The 18,931-nt window shown below is 43.0% G+C and overlaps 1 protein-coding gene across 1 annotated transcript; it reads left to right on the top strand.

Annotated features, from left to right (window-relative positions):
• Positions 1–457: 457 nt before the first annotated feature.
• Positions 458–17,902, top strand: NNMT (nicotinamide N-methyltransferase). The gene is made up of 3 exons (XM_032358896.1): positions 458–768; positions 1,581–1,788; positions 17,423–17,902. The coding sequence occupies exons 1-3, from the start codon at positions 615–617 to the stop codon at positions 17,853–17,855; spliced, it is 795 nt and encodes a 264-aa protein (XP_032214787.1). The 5' UTR covers positions 458–614; the 3' UTR covers positions 17,856–17,902.
• The last annotated feature ends 1,029 nt before the right edge of the window (positions 17,903–18,931 follow it).

Below are 18,931 nucleotides of genomic sequence, written 5' to 3' on the forward strand. Positions count from 1 at the left end.
GAGCTTGAAGAGATGATTACAGGAATGTGGCCTTCCCAGAATTGGAGGAAACCTTATCCAGGTTTCTAAAAATTGCTCTTTTACCCTCTCTCATCTGCAATTCCTTCTTTAGCCAATGTTCCTTAGCCCTAAAAACATTTCCTAATCCTCTTTCTCCTCTTCCTTTATGACTGTTAAATTTAAACCGTTCCTTGTGACTCTCTTTTGGGAGAATCATTACGAGAATGATGTTGTTCTAGGGAGAGGACCCACCTCTCTAAACTTAGTGGTTCTTCCTGTGAGTTAAATGATTTCCCAGATGAGCCCAGATGATTCTTCCCGCACTTGAACTTCACCCCTTGGCCAAGAACTGCCTGTAGCTCACGGCCCTCCCCTTCCCACACGCACATCTCGTAGGCGCCCTTGCCCAAAAATTTCATCACCTCCTAGAACAGCCAAAACGTTCTTGGTGTATTTCTGTTAGTGTTTAACCAAACACTGGTCTCTAAGGCGTGTGCTGAACACTAACAGAAGAAAGATTGAAGCCTGGGACATAAAAAGGCAACTTTTGCACGTTGACTGCTTGAGTTCTGGAGGAGAGGGTGGGAGGGTGGTGGCCACAAGAGCAAGCCACCATGGAAACTAGCTTCACCTCCAAGGACACTTACCTGAGACATTTTAACCCTCGGGATTACCTGGAAAAATATTACAACTTTGGGTCCAAACACTCTGCAGAAAATGAGATTCTCAGGCATCTCCTGAAAAATCTCTTCAAGATATTCTGCCTGGGTAAGTTTGTGTGTTATCTGTGTGTCTCTCCGCCAAACTATGAGACATCCAGACAAAATGTCAGGGCAGGGCTGGGTTTGTGTCTAGTCATTGCTATGTGACAGCCCTTTCGATGTTACTTATGTATTTAAGGAGAATGAACACCAATGATTTTTTGGTATGGATATTTTACAATATACCAAGAACTTTTATATGCACGATCTCATGTGGTTGTGCAAAGGGAAACCAGAAGGCAGGAATTCTGTCCTTGATTTCATATCAGTTTGCTAGGTGACCAGTGCCAGCCATTTAACCATGATGGGCCACTTAAAGAGTGAAGATTCTAGTTAGAGTTAGAGAGAAGAAGATTCTAGTTAGAAGAAGATTCTAGTTAGAGTAAGTCTCTAACTCAAAGGAATGTTGCGAGTGTGCATGAGATAAAAAGACCTCCCAACACAGGAAGAATTGGATGCTTTCTGGAGAGAGACATAATGACCCAATTTTAAAAACAATTTTAACTTTCCCCAGAAGTATTCCTTAATAGTTTTTACATTTTCTGTTCAGCAGTCTTTCTGGATCAGGGGTCTGTAACCAGATGTAGATCTTGTCTTCCTTCTCCTGCACCTAAAAATATCCCAGCAGCGTGCCTCCAGCCTGGATTGGGGAATGGAAAATGCAAAGATATTTAAAAAAGAATTTGAGGGATGAGTGAGTAGAGAGCTGGTCTGTCTTTAGGGCTCTCTCGCACAGTGCGAGTGAAGACTGTGTGTATCAGCTCTGGCTGCCGTCATAGGGTGTCCGAACCCCTTTCCTTGTTGCCTCCTCTAAATCAGATGGCGTGAAAGGGGACCTCCTCATCGACATTGGCTCTGGCCCCACCATCTACCAGCTCCTCTCTGCTTGTGAATCCTTCAAGGAGATCATTGCCACCGACTATACGGACCAGAACCTGCGGGAGCTGCAGAAGTGGCTGAAGAAGGAACCAGGGGCTTTTGACTGGTCTCCAGTGGTGACCTACGTGTGCGAGCTGGAAGGGAACAGGTAGAGAAACCAAAGTCTGCTTCCCGGCTTTCTCATGGTACCTGAGGGACGGTTCATTTTTCTGACCCACAAATTATCCATAGAGTCCAAGTTAAAAAGTAAAAGAAACAGAGACCAGAGAGATATCCAGATGGAGAATAAGAAGAAGAGAGGGAGAAAGAGCCAGAGGGGAGTGGGAGTGAGTGTGTGCACACATGCGTGCACCAGAACAGCAGAAGACACAGAGAATGGAAGAGACGGCCACTGAGCCAAGAGGAGACAAAACCTTCCCAGGACAGTGCAGGGCGCAGCGTGTGGGTTAGGGTTCATGGGATAGCGACGTGGAGGACAAGTTCAGGGAAGAGGCGAAACCGGCTCCTTACCAGCAGCTTTTGGGTGTCCGGGCTTGCCCCTCAGGGGCATCCTCCATCCCAGGGCAGGGGACGCTGCTGCGAGGGCAGCTAACCCTACCACCACCAGACACAACAAAAAGCTGACCAGGTTCTCAAACTGAGATGAGCAGCATAAAGGAGTTATCTGGAAAGGATTTGTCACTCGCCATTGACAAAAATCAGAGCTTGACATACTCATGGCTCATGACCGACAGCTTAGCCCACTCTGTCTATAAGTCGATTTATGCAAATAAGTCTTGTTTAAACAATTAATTTCTTTCCACATGAGAACCAGTCAACAGCCGATAGACAGAGGTGGCCCATTCTGCATTTCACTTTGTCTGTCTCTTGTCCTGACGTACCTCCATCCTCTGGTGATTGTCCTGTGACGGCTCAGCTCAGTTCCGCTGTCCCACACAGTGGACTGTCTCTCCCGCAGCAGAATGTCTCTGCTGCTCTGGCTGCCAAGGCCCCGCAGCCTCCTTTGCAAACCGTATCAAAAGACCACTTCGATATTCCTCTTCCAATCATGTGGGCCCCATCTGCTACTTCTTATATGCTCAGTTACTTCTACATTTTTTTTCCTACTCTTATAGGTTTTTTGCTTTGTTTTGTTTTTTTCTCTTTCTCCACCCTCTTCCCCATGGTTTATTTTTTCTAAGTAATGGTCCTTCTCCAATCCACTTCTCCCTGTATTTGCACCCCCACCTTTACGCATATACTAATCTGTGTGGCACAGCATCATCTCTTTCCTTACCTTTTTGCTCACAATGGGAGAGTGTTTCTGTTTTTTTTTAAAGATTTATTTATTTCAGAGACAGAGAGAGAGCACGTGCGCATGGGTGGAGGGGGCGAGAAGAAATAAAGTAGACTCACGTTGAGCAGGCAGCCGGATGTGGGGCTCCATCCCAGGACCCTGAGATCATGGCCTGAGCCGAAGGCAGACGCTTAACTGACTGAGCCACTCAAGTGCCCCCAAAGCATAGCTATTTTTAATGAACATATCCCATGCTTTGGTCAGGAAAGGGCTCTTTCTTCCCAGGAAGACAACCCGCTTCAAGAAACAAGTGCTTTTGGCTCCTGGTTAAAGGAACTAACATTTATTCATTTATTCAACGAACCCAGATTGAGCCTATATGATATGCCACATTGTCCTATCTACTGGGATAGACTGGTGGAAAGATGAGGAAGTCTCAAGTCTCCTAGACCTCATGTTGGGGAAGTAGGTACATCTCAGATCACTTAAGGCTTTGAGGCCAGGCTAACAATCCTGTACTTCAAGTGTGCTGAGAAGGTGTGAGAGGTGTAGCCAGGAAAGTGATGCGACACCCCCCCCCCCCCACTTTACATTTACAAAGCTCCCTTTGGCTATTGTGTGGAGAATGGATTGGGAGGGTTTAGAGGAGAATGAAAGATGCAGAAAGGAGACACTTTAATGATGGTGGCTTAGACCACTGGATTGGTTGATGATGGAGAGAGGAAGATGATTTTAAGATGAATTGTTGAGATAGGCTGGATAAAAGTTTGGTAATGATTGGTCATGGAGAATGATGAGAGGAAAAGTCTCAGGGCTGATGTCTCTGTTTCTCAACTTGAACAACAGGAGGAGTGAAGTAATATTCCCCAATCCCAGGGATAAATGTAAAATCATATGATCTTAACGTGTCCCTAAGGAATATGTCTACCTCTACCCTCTACTTCTAGAGTGATGGTCAATTCATTTTTCTATATCTGCACTTAAATTTGATTTTCATGGCTTCTCTAAATGTGCTTATTCCTGAGTCAGATTCTCTTCTGAAACTAACTCTAAATTCTGCTTCTATTTCTTTAACCCCTTCATTCTCTTTCCATGGTCTGCTGAATTCTAGCTTAGTTGGAGTATTCTAAACTTCATATTTATTTTCTTACATGTTGCTGCTATGCTTATCAATAGCATGGGTTGTCTGATATAAGTTATCAAGGTGACTTGTTTATATAATTCTTTATAATGGTATGAACAAATAGGAATTTATATTTTGCTTCTCAATTAATGTTTTTGCTGTATGAGAGTCACTAAACTTCCACGGGGTTTATGCTGGTCTTTTAACCCTTTTACCAGGAAAAGTAAGTCTTGAAATCAGATAGGGTAAATCCTCCAACTTTGTTCTTTTTCAAGATTATTCTGGCAATTTTAATGTCATTATATATATGAGTGTGTGTATATATACACACACACATATATTACATATATTACATATATATAATATACACACACATAACACACACACATATATTATATTTAATATACATATATAACGCACACATATATTACACGCACATATATTTAATATATATAACACACATACATATATTACACACATATATTTAATATACAAACATATATATTATATTTAATGTATTTAGTGGGAGTATAATTAACATATAGCCTTAGTTTCAGGTGTACAATATAACAACTTAACAATTCTGGACATTACTGAGTGCTCATTATAGGTGCGTTCTCAGTCCCCTTCACCTGTTTCCCCTATCTCCCCTCTGGCACCACTAGTTTGTTCTCTTTATTTAAGAGTCTGTTTCTTTTATCTGTCTCCTTTTTTTTCTTCCTTCCTTCCTTTCTTAAATTCCACATACAAGTGAAATCATATGGTGTTTGTTTTCTCTGTCTGACTTATTTCACTAAACATTATACCTTCTAGGTCTACCCATGTTGTTGCAAATGTGTGTGTGTGTGTGGGGGGAAATCACCTTTTTCATGGCTGAGTAATAGTCCCTTCTGTATATATGTATACACCACCTCTTCATTATCTGTTCATCCATGAATGGACACTTGGGTTCCTTCTCAATCTTGGCTATTGTAACTAATGTTGCAGTAAACATAGGGGTGCCTATATCTTTTCAAATTAGTGTTTTGTTTTCTTTGAGTAAGTACCCAGTAATGGAATTACCGGATCCTATGGTATTTCAGTTGTAATTTTTTAGGGTACCTCCATACCATTTTCCACAGCGGCTGCATCAGTGGTGCGTGAGGGCTCCTTTTTCTCCACATTCTTGCCAACACTTGTTATTTCTTGTCTTTTTTATTATAGCCATTCTGACAGGTATGAAGTGATATCTTATTGTGGTTTTGATTTGCATTTCCCTGGTGATCAATGATAATGAGTGTGTGTTCATATGTCTCTTGGCCATTTGTATATCTTTGAAAAAACGCTCAGGTCCTCTTCCCATTTTAATCAGATTTTTTGTTTCTTCGGTGTTGGATTGTATAAGTTCTTTATACATTTTGGTTATTAATACCTTACCAGATATGTCATTTTCAAATAACTTCTCCTCTTCAGTAGGCTGCCTTGTTTTCTTGGTTTCCTTCACTGTGTAAAAGCTTCTTTATTGCCATTATATTTTTGCCATTATAAATTCTAGAATAAACTAGGGTCCCTGAGTGGCTCAGTTACTTAGGCAGTTAAGTGTCTGCCTTGGGCTCAGGTCATTATCCTAGAGTCCTGGGGCTGAACCCTTGGCTTAGTGAGCAGTCTGCTTCTCCCTCTCCATCTGCCCCTCCCCTGGTCATGCACTCTTTCTCTTTCTAGTAAAGTAAGTAAAATCTTTAAATTCTGTTTGTTTTTTTAAAAAGATTTTATTTATTAGAGAGAGAGAGCACAAGCAGGGGGAGTGGCAGGCAGAAGGAGAGGGAGAAGCAGGCTCCCTGCTGAGCAAGGACACCGACTTGGGCCTCGATCCCAGAACCCCGGGATAATGACCTGAGCTGAAGGTGGATGCTTAACCAACTGAGCCACCCAGGTGCCCCAAATATTTAATTGTAGTTTTTAAATTTCAAATTTCAAAAATTTGCTAGTATAGAGAAATACAATTGATTTTTATATATTGACCTTGTATCCTAGAACCTTGCTGACTTCACTAATAAAATTTAATAGTGCTTTTTGTAGATTCCAGAGGTTTTTCTATGTACAGTCTTATATCATCTGCAAATAAAAATAGTTTTACTTCTTCTATTCTAACTATATGTCTTTTGTTTATTTTTCTGGCCTTCTTACACTGTCTAGGACTTTCCTATCAATGTTGGATAGACGAGATGAGAGTAGACATATGTGCCTTTCTCTACATCATAGAAAAAAATGTCCAGTGATTCATCATTAAATATATTAGATATAGATTTTTCACAGATATTCTTTATCAGATGAAATTTCTTTATATTTTTAGTTTCTTGGGGGTTCTAAGTTAAATGTTGAATTTTGTCAATTTTGGAGGAATTCATTGAGATGGTCATATGATTTTTCTTCTTTATTCTGAAAATGTGGATGATATCGGAAGATTTTTGAATGTTTAAATCTAATATACACCCATTGGTTAAAGCAGAATCTTTCTATGTATGGCTGGAAGTGATTTGCTAATATTTTGTTAGAGATTTTTACATCTACATATATGAAGGATATTGAGCTATAATTTCCTTTTCTTATAATATGCTTAGCAGATTTTGATATCGGCATAATGTCAGATTCATATAACAAGTTGAAAATGTTTCTTCCTCCTCTTTTTTTTGAAAGTGTTTTTGTATTATTAGTATTATTTCTTTCTTAAATGATTCCTTCCTTAAATAAGGCTTATATGAAGGATTTTTTTTCATGTGTGTGAAGTTTTAAAAATTCAAAATAATATTTTTTATTCTATTTCAATTTTCCATTTCTTCTTCATTTTGATAAGCAGTATTTTCCAGGGAATTTGTCTTCTGCATCTTGGTTGTCAATTTTTTCATCATAGTTTTTTTTTAAACAATATATCTTTATTACTCTTTTAGTGATCTTCCTTCTTTCATTCTTGATATTGGCACTTTGTCTTTTAAAATATATCTTGATCAAGCTTGCTAGAGATTGACCAATTTTATTAAACTTTCTGAAGAACCAACTTCTGGTTTTGTTGATTTTTTTCTATTGTCTTTCCATTTTCAATTGTTTTGAATTCTGGCTTTATTTTTCTAACTTTCTCTCTTCCATTTACTTTAGTTTTAATATGCTCTTCTTTTTCTTGCTTCTGAAGATAGAAGCTTAGATAATTGATTTCACACATTTGTTTCTTCTAACTTGGCCACTTAAAGCCATAAATTTCCTTCAGAACTGTTTTAGTTGCATCTCATGATTTTTGATACATCATATTTTTATTATTATCCACCTCAGCATATTTTCTTAATTTTTAACAAGATTTATTTATTTGTTATTTGGGAGAGAAAGAGCATGAGCACAGGGGACAGGAAGAGGCAGAGGGAGAGGAGAGAGAGAATCTCAAACAGATTTCCTTCTGAACATAGAGTCTAACTTGGGGTTTGAGCCCTGAGATCTTGACCTGCGCTGAAACCAAGAGTCAGACACTTAACGGACTGAAACACCCAGGTGCCCCCTTCAACATAGTTTCTAATTTCCTTTGTGATATCTTCTTTGACCTGAATTATTTAGAATTGTGTTGCTTGATCTCCAAAAATTTCAGGATTTTCTAGATACTGTTATTGATTTCTATTTTAATTTTATTGTAGTCAGAGATTGATCTTATGGTCAACATATGGCCTATTTTGGTTAACAATCTATGTGCTTTCTACACTGAAAAGAATGTATATCATCCTGTTGTAGGTGTAGTTTCTATAAATATCAATTAAGTCAGGTGGATTGGTAGTGTTTTTCAAATTTTCTATGTGATTTTTTTTTGCTTATCAGTTACTAATAGAAAGGTATTAAAATCTCAGATTATGATTGTGGATTTATCTCTTGTTCCCCATCATTCTGTCAACTTTTGCTTCATACATTTTGAAGCTTTGTTGCTACCTGCATATATTTTTAGGATTGTTTTGTTTTCTTGATTTATTGACCATTTTATCTTTAAGAAATATCTCCTTTTACTGTTAGTAATACACTTTGTCTTAAGGTCTACTTTGGGGCCATCTAGATATCATTAGGCATCTGCCTTCAGCTCAGGTCATGATCCCAGGGTCCTGGGATTGAGTCCCACATTGGGCTCCCTGCTCAGCGGAGAGCCTGCTTCTCCCTCTCCTACTCCCCCTGCTTGTGTTCCCTCTCTCCCTGTGTTTCTCTCTGTCAAATAAATAAATAAAATCTTTTAAAAAATGAAAATACTTTAAAAGTCTACTTTGATATTAATATGGCCACATCAACCTTCTTATGCTTGGTATTTGGATGGAGTGGTAGATAGCCTCAAAGATGGTTTCCAATAATCTTAGCTCAAATATTCATCTCTTGCTTAATTGCATTCCCTTGGGTGTCCATTGGATTTAACAAGTACAATGTAACAGAATACTAGGACACTAGTCCTGAGATTAGCTTACAAAAATACTGTGGCTTCCCTTTTGGATATACCTCTCTCACCTGCTTGTCTGGAGTGAGCTTGCAAGCAACCACCCCCCCAATTTTACCTTCAAATGAGAATGAAGACATGACAAACACTGCCTCATGAAAGACCTTGCATCAGAGGTACTTAGCTAATCTGTGCCCAGGTATCTGACCCACAGAAACTGGAAGATATGTGTTTATTATTTTAAATCGCTAAGTTTTAAGGTAATCTATAATGCAGCAATAGATAACTAATAGACATGGTATATCTTTTCCACCCTTTTGTTATCAACATATGGTTTTTTTAATACCTAAAATGTTTTTCTTGCAAGTGGTATGTAGTACATCTTGTTTTTCAATCCAGTGTGGTGATTTCTGCCTTTTAACTGGATTCTTCAGTTCACTTATATTTAATGTAATTACTGATAATCATTTTGGTATATATTTTCTACTTGTCCCATCTGCTTTGTTGTTCATTTATGCCTTTTTTCCTGCTTCTCCTTGGTGTAATAATTTGATATTCCACTAGTACAGATATAAAGATTTTTAGTATTCCTTTATATCTTTTCTGTTGACTCTAATCTTTTCTATTGACCTCTTTTGTGTTTTGTGGGGGTGTATACATGTATGTGCATGTGTTATTTTTCTAGAAATTTCAGTATGTATTTTTGACATATCTATTACCTCATGAAGAACATAAGATATTATAACAGTGTAATTCCTTTAACCCACTCTTGCCTTATGCACCTCTCATATATTTTACTTTATATATATGATAACATTATACATTGTTATTATTTTTCTAAAGATTTTTATTTATTTATTTGACAGAGATCACAAGTAGGCAGAGAGGCAGGCAGAGAGAGAGGAAGGGAAGCAGGCTCCCCGCTGAGCAGAGAGCCCAATGTGGGGCTTGATCCCAGGACCCTGGTATCACAACCTGAGCCCAAAGCAGAGGCTTTAACCCACTGAGCCACCCAGGCGCCCTTATGATTTTTGCTTTAAAAAGTCAGTAGTGCTTTTATTTATTTTTTATTGCTTTATTCTTTTAATGTGGTTTAAAAACACACTATAAAATGTAGCATCTGAACTATTTTTAAGTATACAGTTTGGTAGTCTTAAGTATATTCATATTAGCCAGTAGTATTTTACACTTGATCTTAGCCAAAAGGCCGAGAAGCGATAGCCAGTAGTATTTTAAACAAACATATATAAAGTCTTTTTTATATGACAGTTTTATACACACACACACACACACACACACACACACACACACATATACATACACACAGTCTTTTATATATGTATAGACAGATATCTGCATATCTCTCCTGTCTGGCATTCATCATTCCTTTCTGCAGATCTAGACTTCCATATGGTATCACTTCCCTTCACCTGAAGAACTTCTCTTAGCTTTTCTTAAAATGCAATTCTGTTAGAAACAAATTCTCTCAGCATACCAGTGTCAGGTTAAGAATCAGTAATTTTTTTCTTCCTCATAAAATGAGGACCTTCACAATTTTTGATACCCAAAGTCCTTCTGTCACCTCTTTCCACAGTGTTTATTGTTAAAATTGGAGATTTTAGGGGTGCCTTGGTGGCTCAGTCGGTTAAGTGTCTGCCTTTATCTCAGTTCATGATCCCAGGGTCCTGGGATGGAGCCCCACATCGGGCTCCCTGCTCAGTGGAGAGTCTGCTTCTCTCCCTCCCTCCACCCCTCCCCCTTGCTTGTTCTCTCTCTCTTTCTCTGTATTAAATAAATAAATACAATCTTTTTTTTTTTAATTGGAGATTTTAAATCCAAATATTATAATTTAAAGCATCATTCTCATGTTTTCTTTTGAGATCAGTTTGGACATTCACTTTCAGTTTGTAATCGTATTTGCAATGATGTGAATATTTTAATTTTATGTTCATTTTATATGATTTTTCTAGTTGTTTAGTTTTTAATTCTGATTCATCTTTTGGTCCACTGCATAGACCTTCAAATAATGTTTTCAAGAACACGTAAGTGACATTTTCTAAGCCTGTGTATATTGGGAACATGTTTTTGTTGCCTTTACATGTGAACAACACCATAAAATTGTTTAACGTTGCCTAAATAGTTCTCTATTTCCCCCCCTCTGGCATTTAGCAAGAAGTTGAGAGGCTACTTTAATATGCCATTATAACCTATAAGCTCCTTACTTAGAATTTTATGCTAGCTGTGGTCTTCAAACTGAAGATAACGTTCTTCAAAATAAATATAATTTCAAGCCTCTTTTTTTCTATCAACTAGGCGATTCCACAGAATGAAACTGGTATTAACGAGGGATAAAAAACAAAACAAAACCCTGGAGCTATGAGGATTTGGGCAATATTCAAGATGATTGAATAAATAAGGAATTTCCCAGGGTTTATAGAATTTCAGGGAAAGTTTATAAGAGAGTTTTCAGTCAGCCAGACAATATACCTTTCTGAGGTCCAAATCATATGTCAAGAAGGCTTTTGAAACTTTCTTCTCAATTTCCCTGGCTATCACAAGCCTTTCCATCTCATGCAGAAATGAACCCCTTAAACTCTAGCAGGAGAGTAAAAAGCTTTGCTGCTTATCTCATGGCAGAATCCTCAGCTTGTTAACAACTGGCTCCTGAGAAACGGCCCCTTCCTGATCGCTGTTCAAGTAAGGAACTGTATTTTTTGGCAGTAAAATTCTGCATTCTCACTCTTATCCTTGTACTAGATCCCGTGGCTTCACCTCTTTTGAGAATGATAGCGATCTCATTCGACTTACGTCTCTCTTGCATCTTCAAGGACCTCTATCAGCCCACAACCTATTTCCTTCGAGATTATTCCTTCTTTATCTGAAGCTGTTTCTTGTGCCCACCGCTGCTAAAGACAACTGGAGTCGTCTCCTGTTGCTCGGCCTTGTTGGGATTCATACACTTAGGGACCAGTCACTTTTTTTTTTTTTAAAGATTTTATTTATGTATGTGACAGACAGAGATCACAAGTAGGCAGAGAGGCAAGCAGAGAGAGAGAGGAGAAAGCAGGCTCCCCGCTGAGCAGAGAGCCCAATGCGGGGCTCGATCCCAGGACCCTGAGATCGTGACCCAAGCCGAAGGCAGAGGCTCAACCCACTGAACCACCCAGGTGCCCCGGGACCAGTCACTTTTAAAACTATGCAAGAAGTTGTAAGGCAGTGGTACCCAACTCTGGCTTCATGTTATTTATTTCTCAACTCAGAGAGTCACCTGCTAAGATACAAATATTCAGGCACGAATCAAGGAAAATGAGATTTGACCTGAAGAAATCCTAGAAACGGCGCTGACGGACCTCTGGGTTTCTGGAAATTGCGGGCAACGACCTCCCTTGTGGTTCTCAGACTGAGCAGTTTCCGAATCACCCGGGAGCCTGTAAAACAATGCAGACTCTCAGGCCCTGCTCCCCACCTCCAGAACCAGAGGATCCGCATTTTAATGAGCTCTGTTGTAGGGGGAGATGGTATACATTTTGCAGTTTGAGAAAAGCTGGTGTCTAGAACAGAGCTTCCCAGCATGCTGGTGATTGGGAGTGAGTCACAGGTTCGCTCTGCAAATTTTCCTCCGTCCGTCCTCAGGGCAGCCAGGAGGGGCCTGGGGAAGCCAGAGCCCGCCATCCCAAGGGGGGGGGGGTGCTCTGCAGAGAGCAGCTCCTCTGCCTACCTCCGCAGGCCTGACAGAATGAAGCTTGAGTACCTGTAGAGATGAAGTAAACATTCTCTGTACAAAGATTCTTGTGTCTGTTTAAAAAAAGGTTTCTTGCCCAAAATAGACACACTTGGGGCACATTTGTCCCACAAAGCTCTTGAAGTCCCTCTATGCTGAAGCATCTCTGTATTTTCATGTCTTGGGAAAGAGTGGTATTCCTTCTCAGCTTCGAGATCTTGACGGTCATGGTGAGTGTTTCAGTGGTACCTAGGAAAAGACTCCCCTTTCAGAAGCGAGCCTTTCTCTTAGACGTTCTCTCTGCATTCTGTCTCTGGGGAGAGGCACAGGGCAGGCTGAGGAAACCTCACCTGGCCGTTTGCTTCAAACTGTAAGCGTTTCTATTTGTGCATCTGGAAGGGCCCCAAATCGAGCTCTGATCCTCCCAACTTGGCTCCATCTCGTGTACTCTCATTTCCCTGGGTGTTGCCGTTATCTAATTACTTGAACAAACCAGAAGCCTAGAAGCCAAACTTGCCTTCTTCCTCCCGGCCATGTCCTCTGAGCTGCACCAAGTTCTATCCATTTTACCTCGGAGTTTCTCTCAAACCAGTACGTCTCCCAATATTTTCTATCCAGGCTATTTTCCTGGCCCAAGCCACCAACCCCCTCTCTTAACTGGCCTTCCACCTCTACTCTTGTCCCAAAGTGATCGCCTTGAAGTGTAGATCCGATAATACCACTCTCTTCCTAAGCACCCCTTCATAACTTCCCATGGCTTTTAGTATAAAAAGCAAAATTCTTAACATGGTCCCCAAAGCCCTGTCTGGTCTAGGTACCTGCTGACCCCTATTGCCTCACTCCCTGCCACACTCTACTATGTTTTCTGAGATCCAGCTTCATTGGTCTTCCTTCTGTCTTTTCACCCACCACATGGCCTTTGCACATGCCATTCCCCCTTATTGGAATATCCTCTTCCCCTCCCTATTCTTTGTGGCCTAGTGACCTCTCCTTTATTCTGTGTCTGCTTACCTGACTCCGTTTTGGAGGAGCTTTCCCTGATGCTCTAGGCCAACTCAAGCTTCCAACATTCCTTTGTTGGCTCCATGGCCCTCTCCTTCCTAGCGTTTATGACAGTATTAATTTGTCACTTTTGTGGATGATCATTGGATTCTTTCTCCACTCCGCTCCAGACTGTTCCAGACTGTAATCCCTATGGCGATAGGATCTGTTTTTCATTTGTTCCGTCTTGGGTCCCCATTGCCCGGCACCCTTCCTACCACATCACAGAGGTTCAAAAAAAAAAAAAAGGTAAAATCAATAACTGCATGCCTTTTGCTTTCTAACTTCTCCCTCCTGAAATGTCTGTCTCTTACCTGATTCAGCTGTGGCCTGCACCAAAGGCTTACTAACGATTATTCCCGGCTCATACAGCCCTTACATTCATATCCAAGCTTATGCAGCTTTTTATATCCTTTACGCATTTTGTTGGTTCTCCCTCAGGAGGGCCTGCTGGAACCTCTGGGAATGGGGCCTTGGGGGGTGAATGTCATTGAAAGATCTCATCCAGGGGCTTCTGGTCCACTAGCTGTCTTGCAGAGATGGGGCAGGAGGACCCTCCTCTAAAACTCAGGGTAATTTCTTGGGGTGTGGGGATACACTCTCACCAAGCACTCTTCCGAGGAACCCTACTCTGTATCCCTCTCTCCCCGTCCCTCCCCAGCTCCCTTAGGCTTCAGAGAATGCATATTTATAAAGGAAAGAACTGCCCTTTTTTACATGTGTTGAAAAGAGCAGATCATCAGACCTAGAGGAACAGTACACTGCTGTTAGCTTCCTGTGGAACCGTCTAACTCCTTTCTGGGGTGTATTGATTCCCTAACCCTTGAGCTGAACGTGTAGCTGAGCAGTAATTGCCTGTGTCTACAGGCCAGTCCATTTCCCTGCCAGTGGGCACAACACGGGTGCTGAGAAGCCCTGAGGTGGCATCTTGGCACAGCTAGCAGGGCCACCGAGTCCCCCAGCGTTTGCTGCAGTCCCAGGGACAAGGGGGTCTCCACGGCAGTGAGTGTTTCCAGCTAACTTCCCTCTTAAATTGGCACCTTCTCTGTGAGCTTCCAGACTTCGCAGTGTGTCTCCCTGTTTGGGAACAATTTCCATCATCAACTGACTAGAAAGGACTAGCTCTGTGGTAACGGGTGTCTTTCAAATAGCTTAACACACAAGAAATAGGGCACAGAGGTCCAACCTGCTTCTGACGTCATCACTTAAATACACAAGCCTGCGGTGTTCCCAGGGGAGAGGATCATCCTGAAACATGTTCAAAAAACACACCGTGTTGTCACTCCCTCGGCTTTTTATCTGTACTTTGGTTATCCAGATATGCAGATAGATTATCTGAATTTTTCTACTCTAGATTAATTTACCTAAACGAATCTGTATTTCACAGACTTCCATCATGGTGAATTGTTATTTTTTTATTCTTAAAATGTTTGGTCAAATCGTCCACATTCTAGGAGGCTGAATGGAAGCTTTGTCACTGACCTCCTTGCTTTTAGAATGACTAACATTTCCGGTTTGCCCAGGACAGAGAGGGGTTCCCAGGATGTGGGATTTTCAGGGGGAAAACCAGGAAAGCCCAGACCAATCAGGACAAACAGGTCACCCTACTATCATTTTACCCTTGATAGGAGAGTAGCTAGACCCAACCAAAGGCAATTATCATTCCTTGTCTCTCCTGTTTTATTGGGTGGTAGGAATTCCCTGAAGCCATTACCTTGCTAAGCTACTTCTCTTTCTCTGTTTAGTATAACAGCTTTCCTGAGACAAAATTACCATCCCATGTGATTCACCCATTTAAAGTGTGCAATTGGATATCCCTGTAGCTGTGCACTCTTCATCCCAGTTCTGGAACATTTTCATAACTCCCCAAACAAACCCTGTACCCACGGGCAGTCATTCCCATCATTTCCCGGATCCTCTCTCTGTTGGCAACCCCTGGTCTGCCTGTGGTCTCTGTAGCTTTGCCTGTTCTGGACATTTCATGTAAATGGAATCATACAATATGGGACCTTTTGCTTCTGTTTTCTTTCCCTTAGCAAACTGTTTCCAAGATTCTTCCATGTTACAGCGTGAATCAGTATTTCATTCCTTTATACGACGATGACCCCGTTGCATGGATATAGCACGCCTCATCTATTTCCTCATAGGTTGGTGGGCCTTTGGGTGGTCGCCATCTTTTGACTATGATGGATAATGTTGCTATAATTACTCATGTACAGGTTTTTGTGTGGGCATATGTGTTCATTTCTCTTGGAATTTCTGGGTCATGAGGTAACTCTGTGATTACCCTTCTGAGGAACTTCCCCAGACTTGTTTCCCAAAGTAGCCGGACCATTTTATATTCTCATCAGTAGCGTGAGGACGTTCCCGTCTCTCCTCGCCCTTGCCAACACTTGTGACTGTCTTGTTTATTACACCTGTCCCAGTGGATGTGAAGTGGCATCTCACAGTTTGATTTGCATTTCTGTGATGGCCAAAAATGTTGAGAATTTTTTTCATATGCTTATTGCTAAACCTCTTAAGTGGAAAATTAAAAAGGATATTTATAAATAGCCGATTTTATGCACTGGGCTTATGATATTTTTTAAGGAATTTATTTATTTATTTGACAGAGAGAGCACTAGCAGGGGGGGCGGTGGCAGGCAGAGGGAGAGGGAGAAGGAGGCTCCCCACTGAGCAGGAAGCTGGACACGGGACTCGATCCCAGGATCCTGGGATCACACCTGAGCCCAAGGCAGATGCTTAACTGGCTGAGCCACCCAGGCACCCCTGGGTTTTTAGATTTTAACTAAATATTAAAATAGGATGTTCATAACTAATTGCTGTTATCTCAAATCATTCTATGTAGAGGTACATTTCAAAGTGTTACTTAAACCATTGACTTTTCCTGGCGACCAGAAGTGATCCCAGGGTAAGTCCCTCTCCCATCTGCTCTGATGTTGGACCATTCTCTCCATCAAGCCTTGCTGCCCAGGGGTCTCTCTTCTTCTGGAGCCAATGGACTGTGTGTTCACTGAATGTAGGCCTGGATTTGCACCCCTAGTGTTCTCTCTCTTGATTAACTTCCTCAAAGTACTGGATATCTAGTCATCCCTCGTATAACTTGGGCTCTGTGGCCTTCTGGGCACTTTAAACACCTGTTCTTGTTTTTCCCTTAGCTCTCTGATTTGCAGCTACTTCTTTCTCCATATCTCCTGCGCACTCTATATGCTCCTCCGTTGGCTTGTTCCCTCAAACCTCCCCTAACAAATTCCAAAAGGATCCAAGGCCCTCGATTCCATTTCCTGCCCTCACCTTCTCTGCCTCTTTTACAAACTGGTTTTCTCTCAGGAAACGGCCTGATTCAGCAGAAAAGGGTGGCATTCTGAGCAAGACCACTGAGAAAAGAGTCCCCTTGAGAAAATATGCTCTCTATCTGCAATATGTTTTGGGGTTCAAGAATAGCAACTAGTGGTTTTCTTCTTTCTAGAGGGGCCCTGGCCGTGGTTGTGTTGCAGTTACCCACCATTTCTGTAAATGTCTGCGGAGGACCCCACTCACTGCCCCAGCCTGACCAGTGGATACACAGAAATACTGTTTCCACATTTTATTTTATTAAAGAGTTCATTTATTTATTTGACACAGAGAGACTGTGAGAGAGGGAACATAAGCAGGGGGAGTGGGAGATGGAGAAGCAGGCTTCCTGCTGAGCAGAGAGCCCAATGGGGGGCTCGATCCCAGGACCCTGGGATCATGACCTGTGCCGAAGGCAGATGCTAAATGACTGAGTCCCCCAGGCTCCCCTGTTTCCACATATTAAAGCCATTATTGCCTGATACAAATGGGCGTAGTGGCCACTATGTTGCAGTTTGGCAGAGGAGACAAGTGTAATAAATAAACAGTGTAGTAGTAGTAGTAGTTTACTAGTCGTAGTAGCAGTAAATGAGCCAGGCAGTGTTCTTAGCAGTGGAGGAAGAGTAATTCCAGTCCACGGGAGAAGCGGGCGTTTACCCACTTCAGAAGGAGACCGAGCCCAGCGCAGGGTAACGGCGTCACCTTCACATGCAGAATGGCCCTTCATGCCTCCCTTTCTCCGTTGTTCCCACAGGGATGTCCCCAAGGAGACACCCCTTGGGACACCCCTGACCCAGGAGATGCGGGGTTCTCCCGCGCACAGGGTGGCAAGCGGTGCTGGCCGGCTTGTGTCTTTCAGAGCCAAAGGGCCAGAGAAGGAGGAGAAGCTGAGACGCGCGGTCAAGCAGGTCCTGAAGTGCGACGTGACCCAGAGCCGGCCGCTGGGCGCCGTGTCCCTGCCCGCCGCCGACTGCGTGCTCAGCACCCTGTGCCTGGACGCCGCCTGCCCCGACCTCCCGGCCTACCGCGCCGCGCTCCGGAACCTCGGCAGCCTGCTGAAGCCGGGGGGCTTCCTGGTGGTGGTGGACGCCCTGAAGAGCAGCTACTACATGATCGGCGAGCAGAGGTTCTCCAGCCTCTGCCTGGGCCGGGAGGCCATAGAGGCTGCTGTGAGGGAGGCCGGCTTCTCCATCGAGTGGTTCGAGGTGATCTGCCAGAGCTACTCCTCCACCATGTGCGACAACGAAGGGCTCTTCTCCCTGGTGGGGCGGAAGCTGAGCAAAGCTGTATGACCCGCTGTGGCTGCGATTAAAGCAATTCCTCTGCCTGGCCCAGTTAATCCAGTCCCTGGTTCTAACTGACACGGTCACGGTGCCAAGGGGAGCAGAGTGGCTCCCAGGGGGACAGGGTGGGCGCGGTCGGTGGGCGGAGCAGCGCCTGGGTGACCGCGGGCTCCGTGCTTCCCAGGTGTGCTATGGGCACCCAGAGATGAGCAACCCGCACGTCCGGGCTTCGCCACTCATGACTAGAAAAGGAGACCTCCTTCTCCTGAAGCACCCTAGCCATGGCCACTCACGGCCCACACGCCTGCAGAGCAGTGTCTGCGGGGATGAGCTCTGGTCCCTAGGGGGCCTGCTGCCGCCTCCTCTCTCGGGGACTTGCTTCTCCTGATTCTCATCAAGCTCCTTCCCTGGGGACCCCATCCTCTGTTGGGATCTGCCAGTGCAACCACCACGTCTGGGGGCAGAGCACAGCCATGCCCTTTGCTTCCGGTCCTAAGTATGGGGCGGGCCCTTCTCCCCCTTCCTTTAACACACGAGGCCAAGGCTGTGACTTCCACCTGAAGAGAAGGTTGGGAGTCTGCAAGAGACCTAACACAGGCTGTCTCACAGCGGCTATTAGAAATAGGTATCTTTAGAGTTCACATCCTTTGGGGGTTCTAGGAAGTGGCCTTTTATTTTTTTAAGATTTTATTTATTAGAGAGCATGGACTGGGGAAGAAGGACACAGGCCCAGGGAGAAGCAGACATCCCGCTGAGCAGGGAGCCCGACTCAGGGCTCTATCCCAGGACCCTGGGATCATGACACAAGCTGAAGGCAGAGGCTTAACTGACTAAGCCCCCAAGTAGCCTTCCAGCATAGCTCTCAGACAAGCATCTACTTGGAGTTAGGTTTACCTGTCCATGGCAGGTCCCTGGTTCCCAGGCCCCATGGCCATGATGCTCTAAACCAGAGGGAGACAAACTGTGGCCCGTGAGCCAAACCTGGCTTGCTGCCTGTCTTGTGAGGGTCTATTGGAAAGCACCCATGGCCGTTCATTTATGTAGGGTCTATGGCTGTTTGCCTGCTCTAATGGCAAAGTTGAGTA

Source organism: Mustela erminea, chromosome 9, assembly GCF_009829155.1.
Source record: "Mustela erminea isolate mMusErm1 chromosome 9, mMusErm1.Pri, whole genome shotgun sequence".
Classification (NCBI taxonomy): Eukaryota; Metazoa; Chordata; class Mammalia; order Carnivora; family Mustelidae; genus Mustela; species Mustela erminea.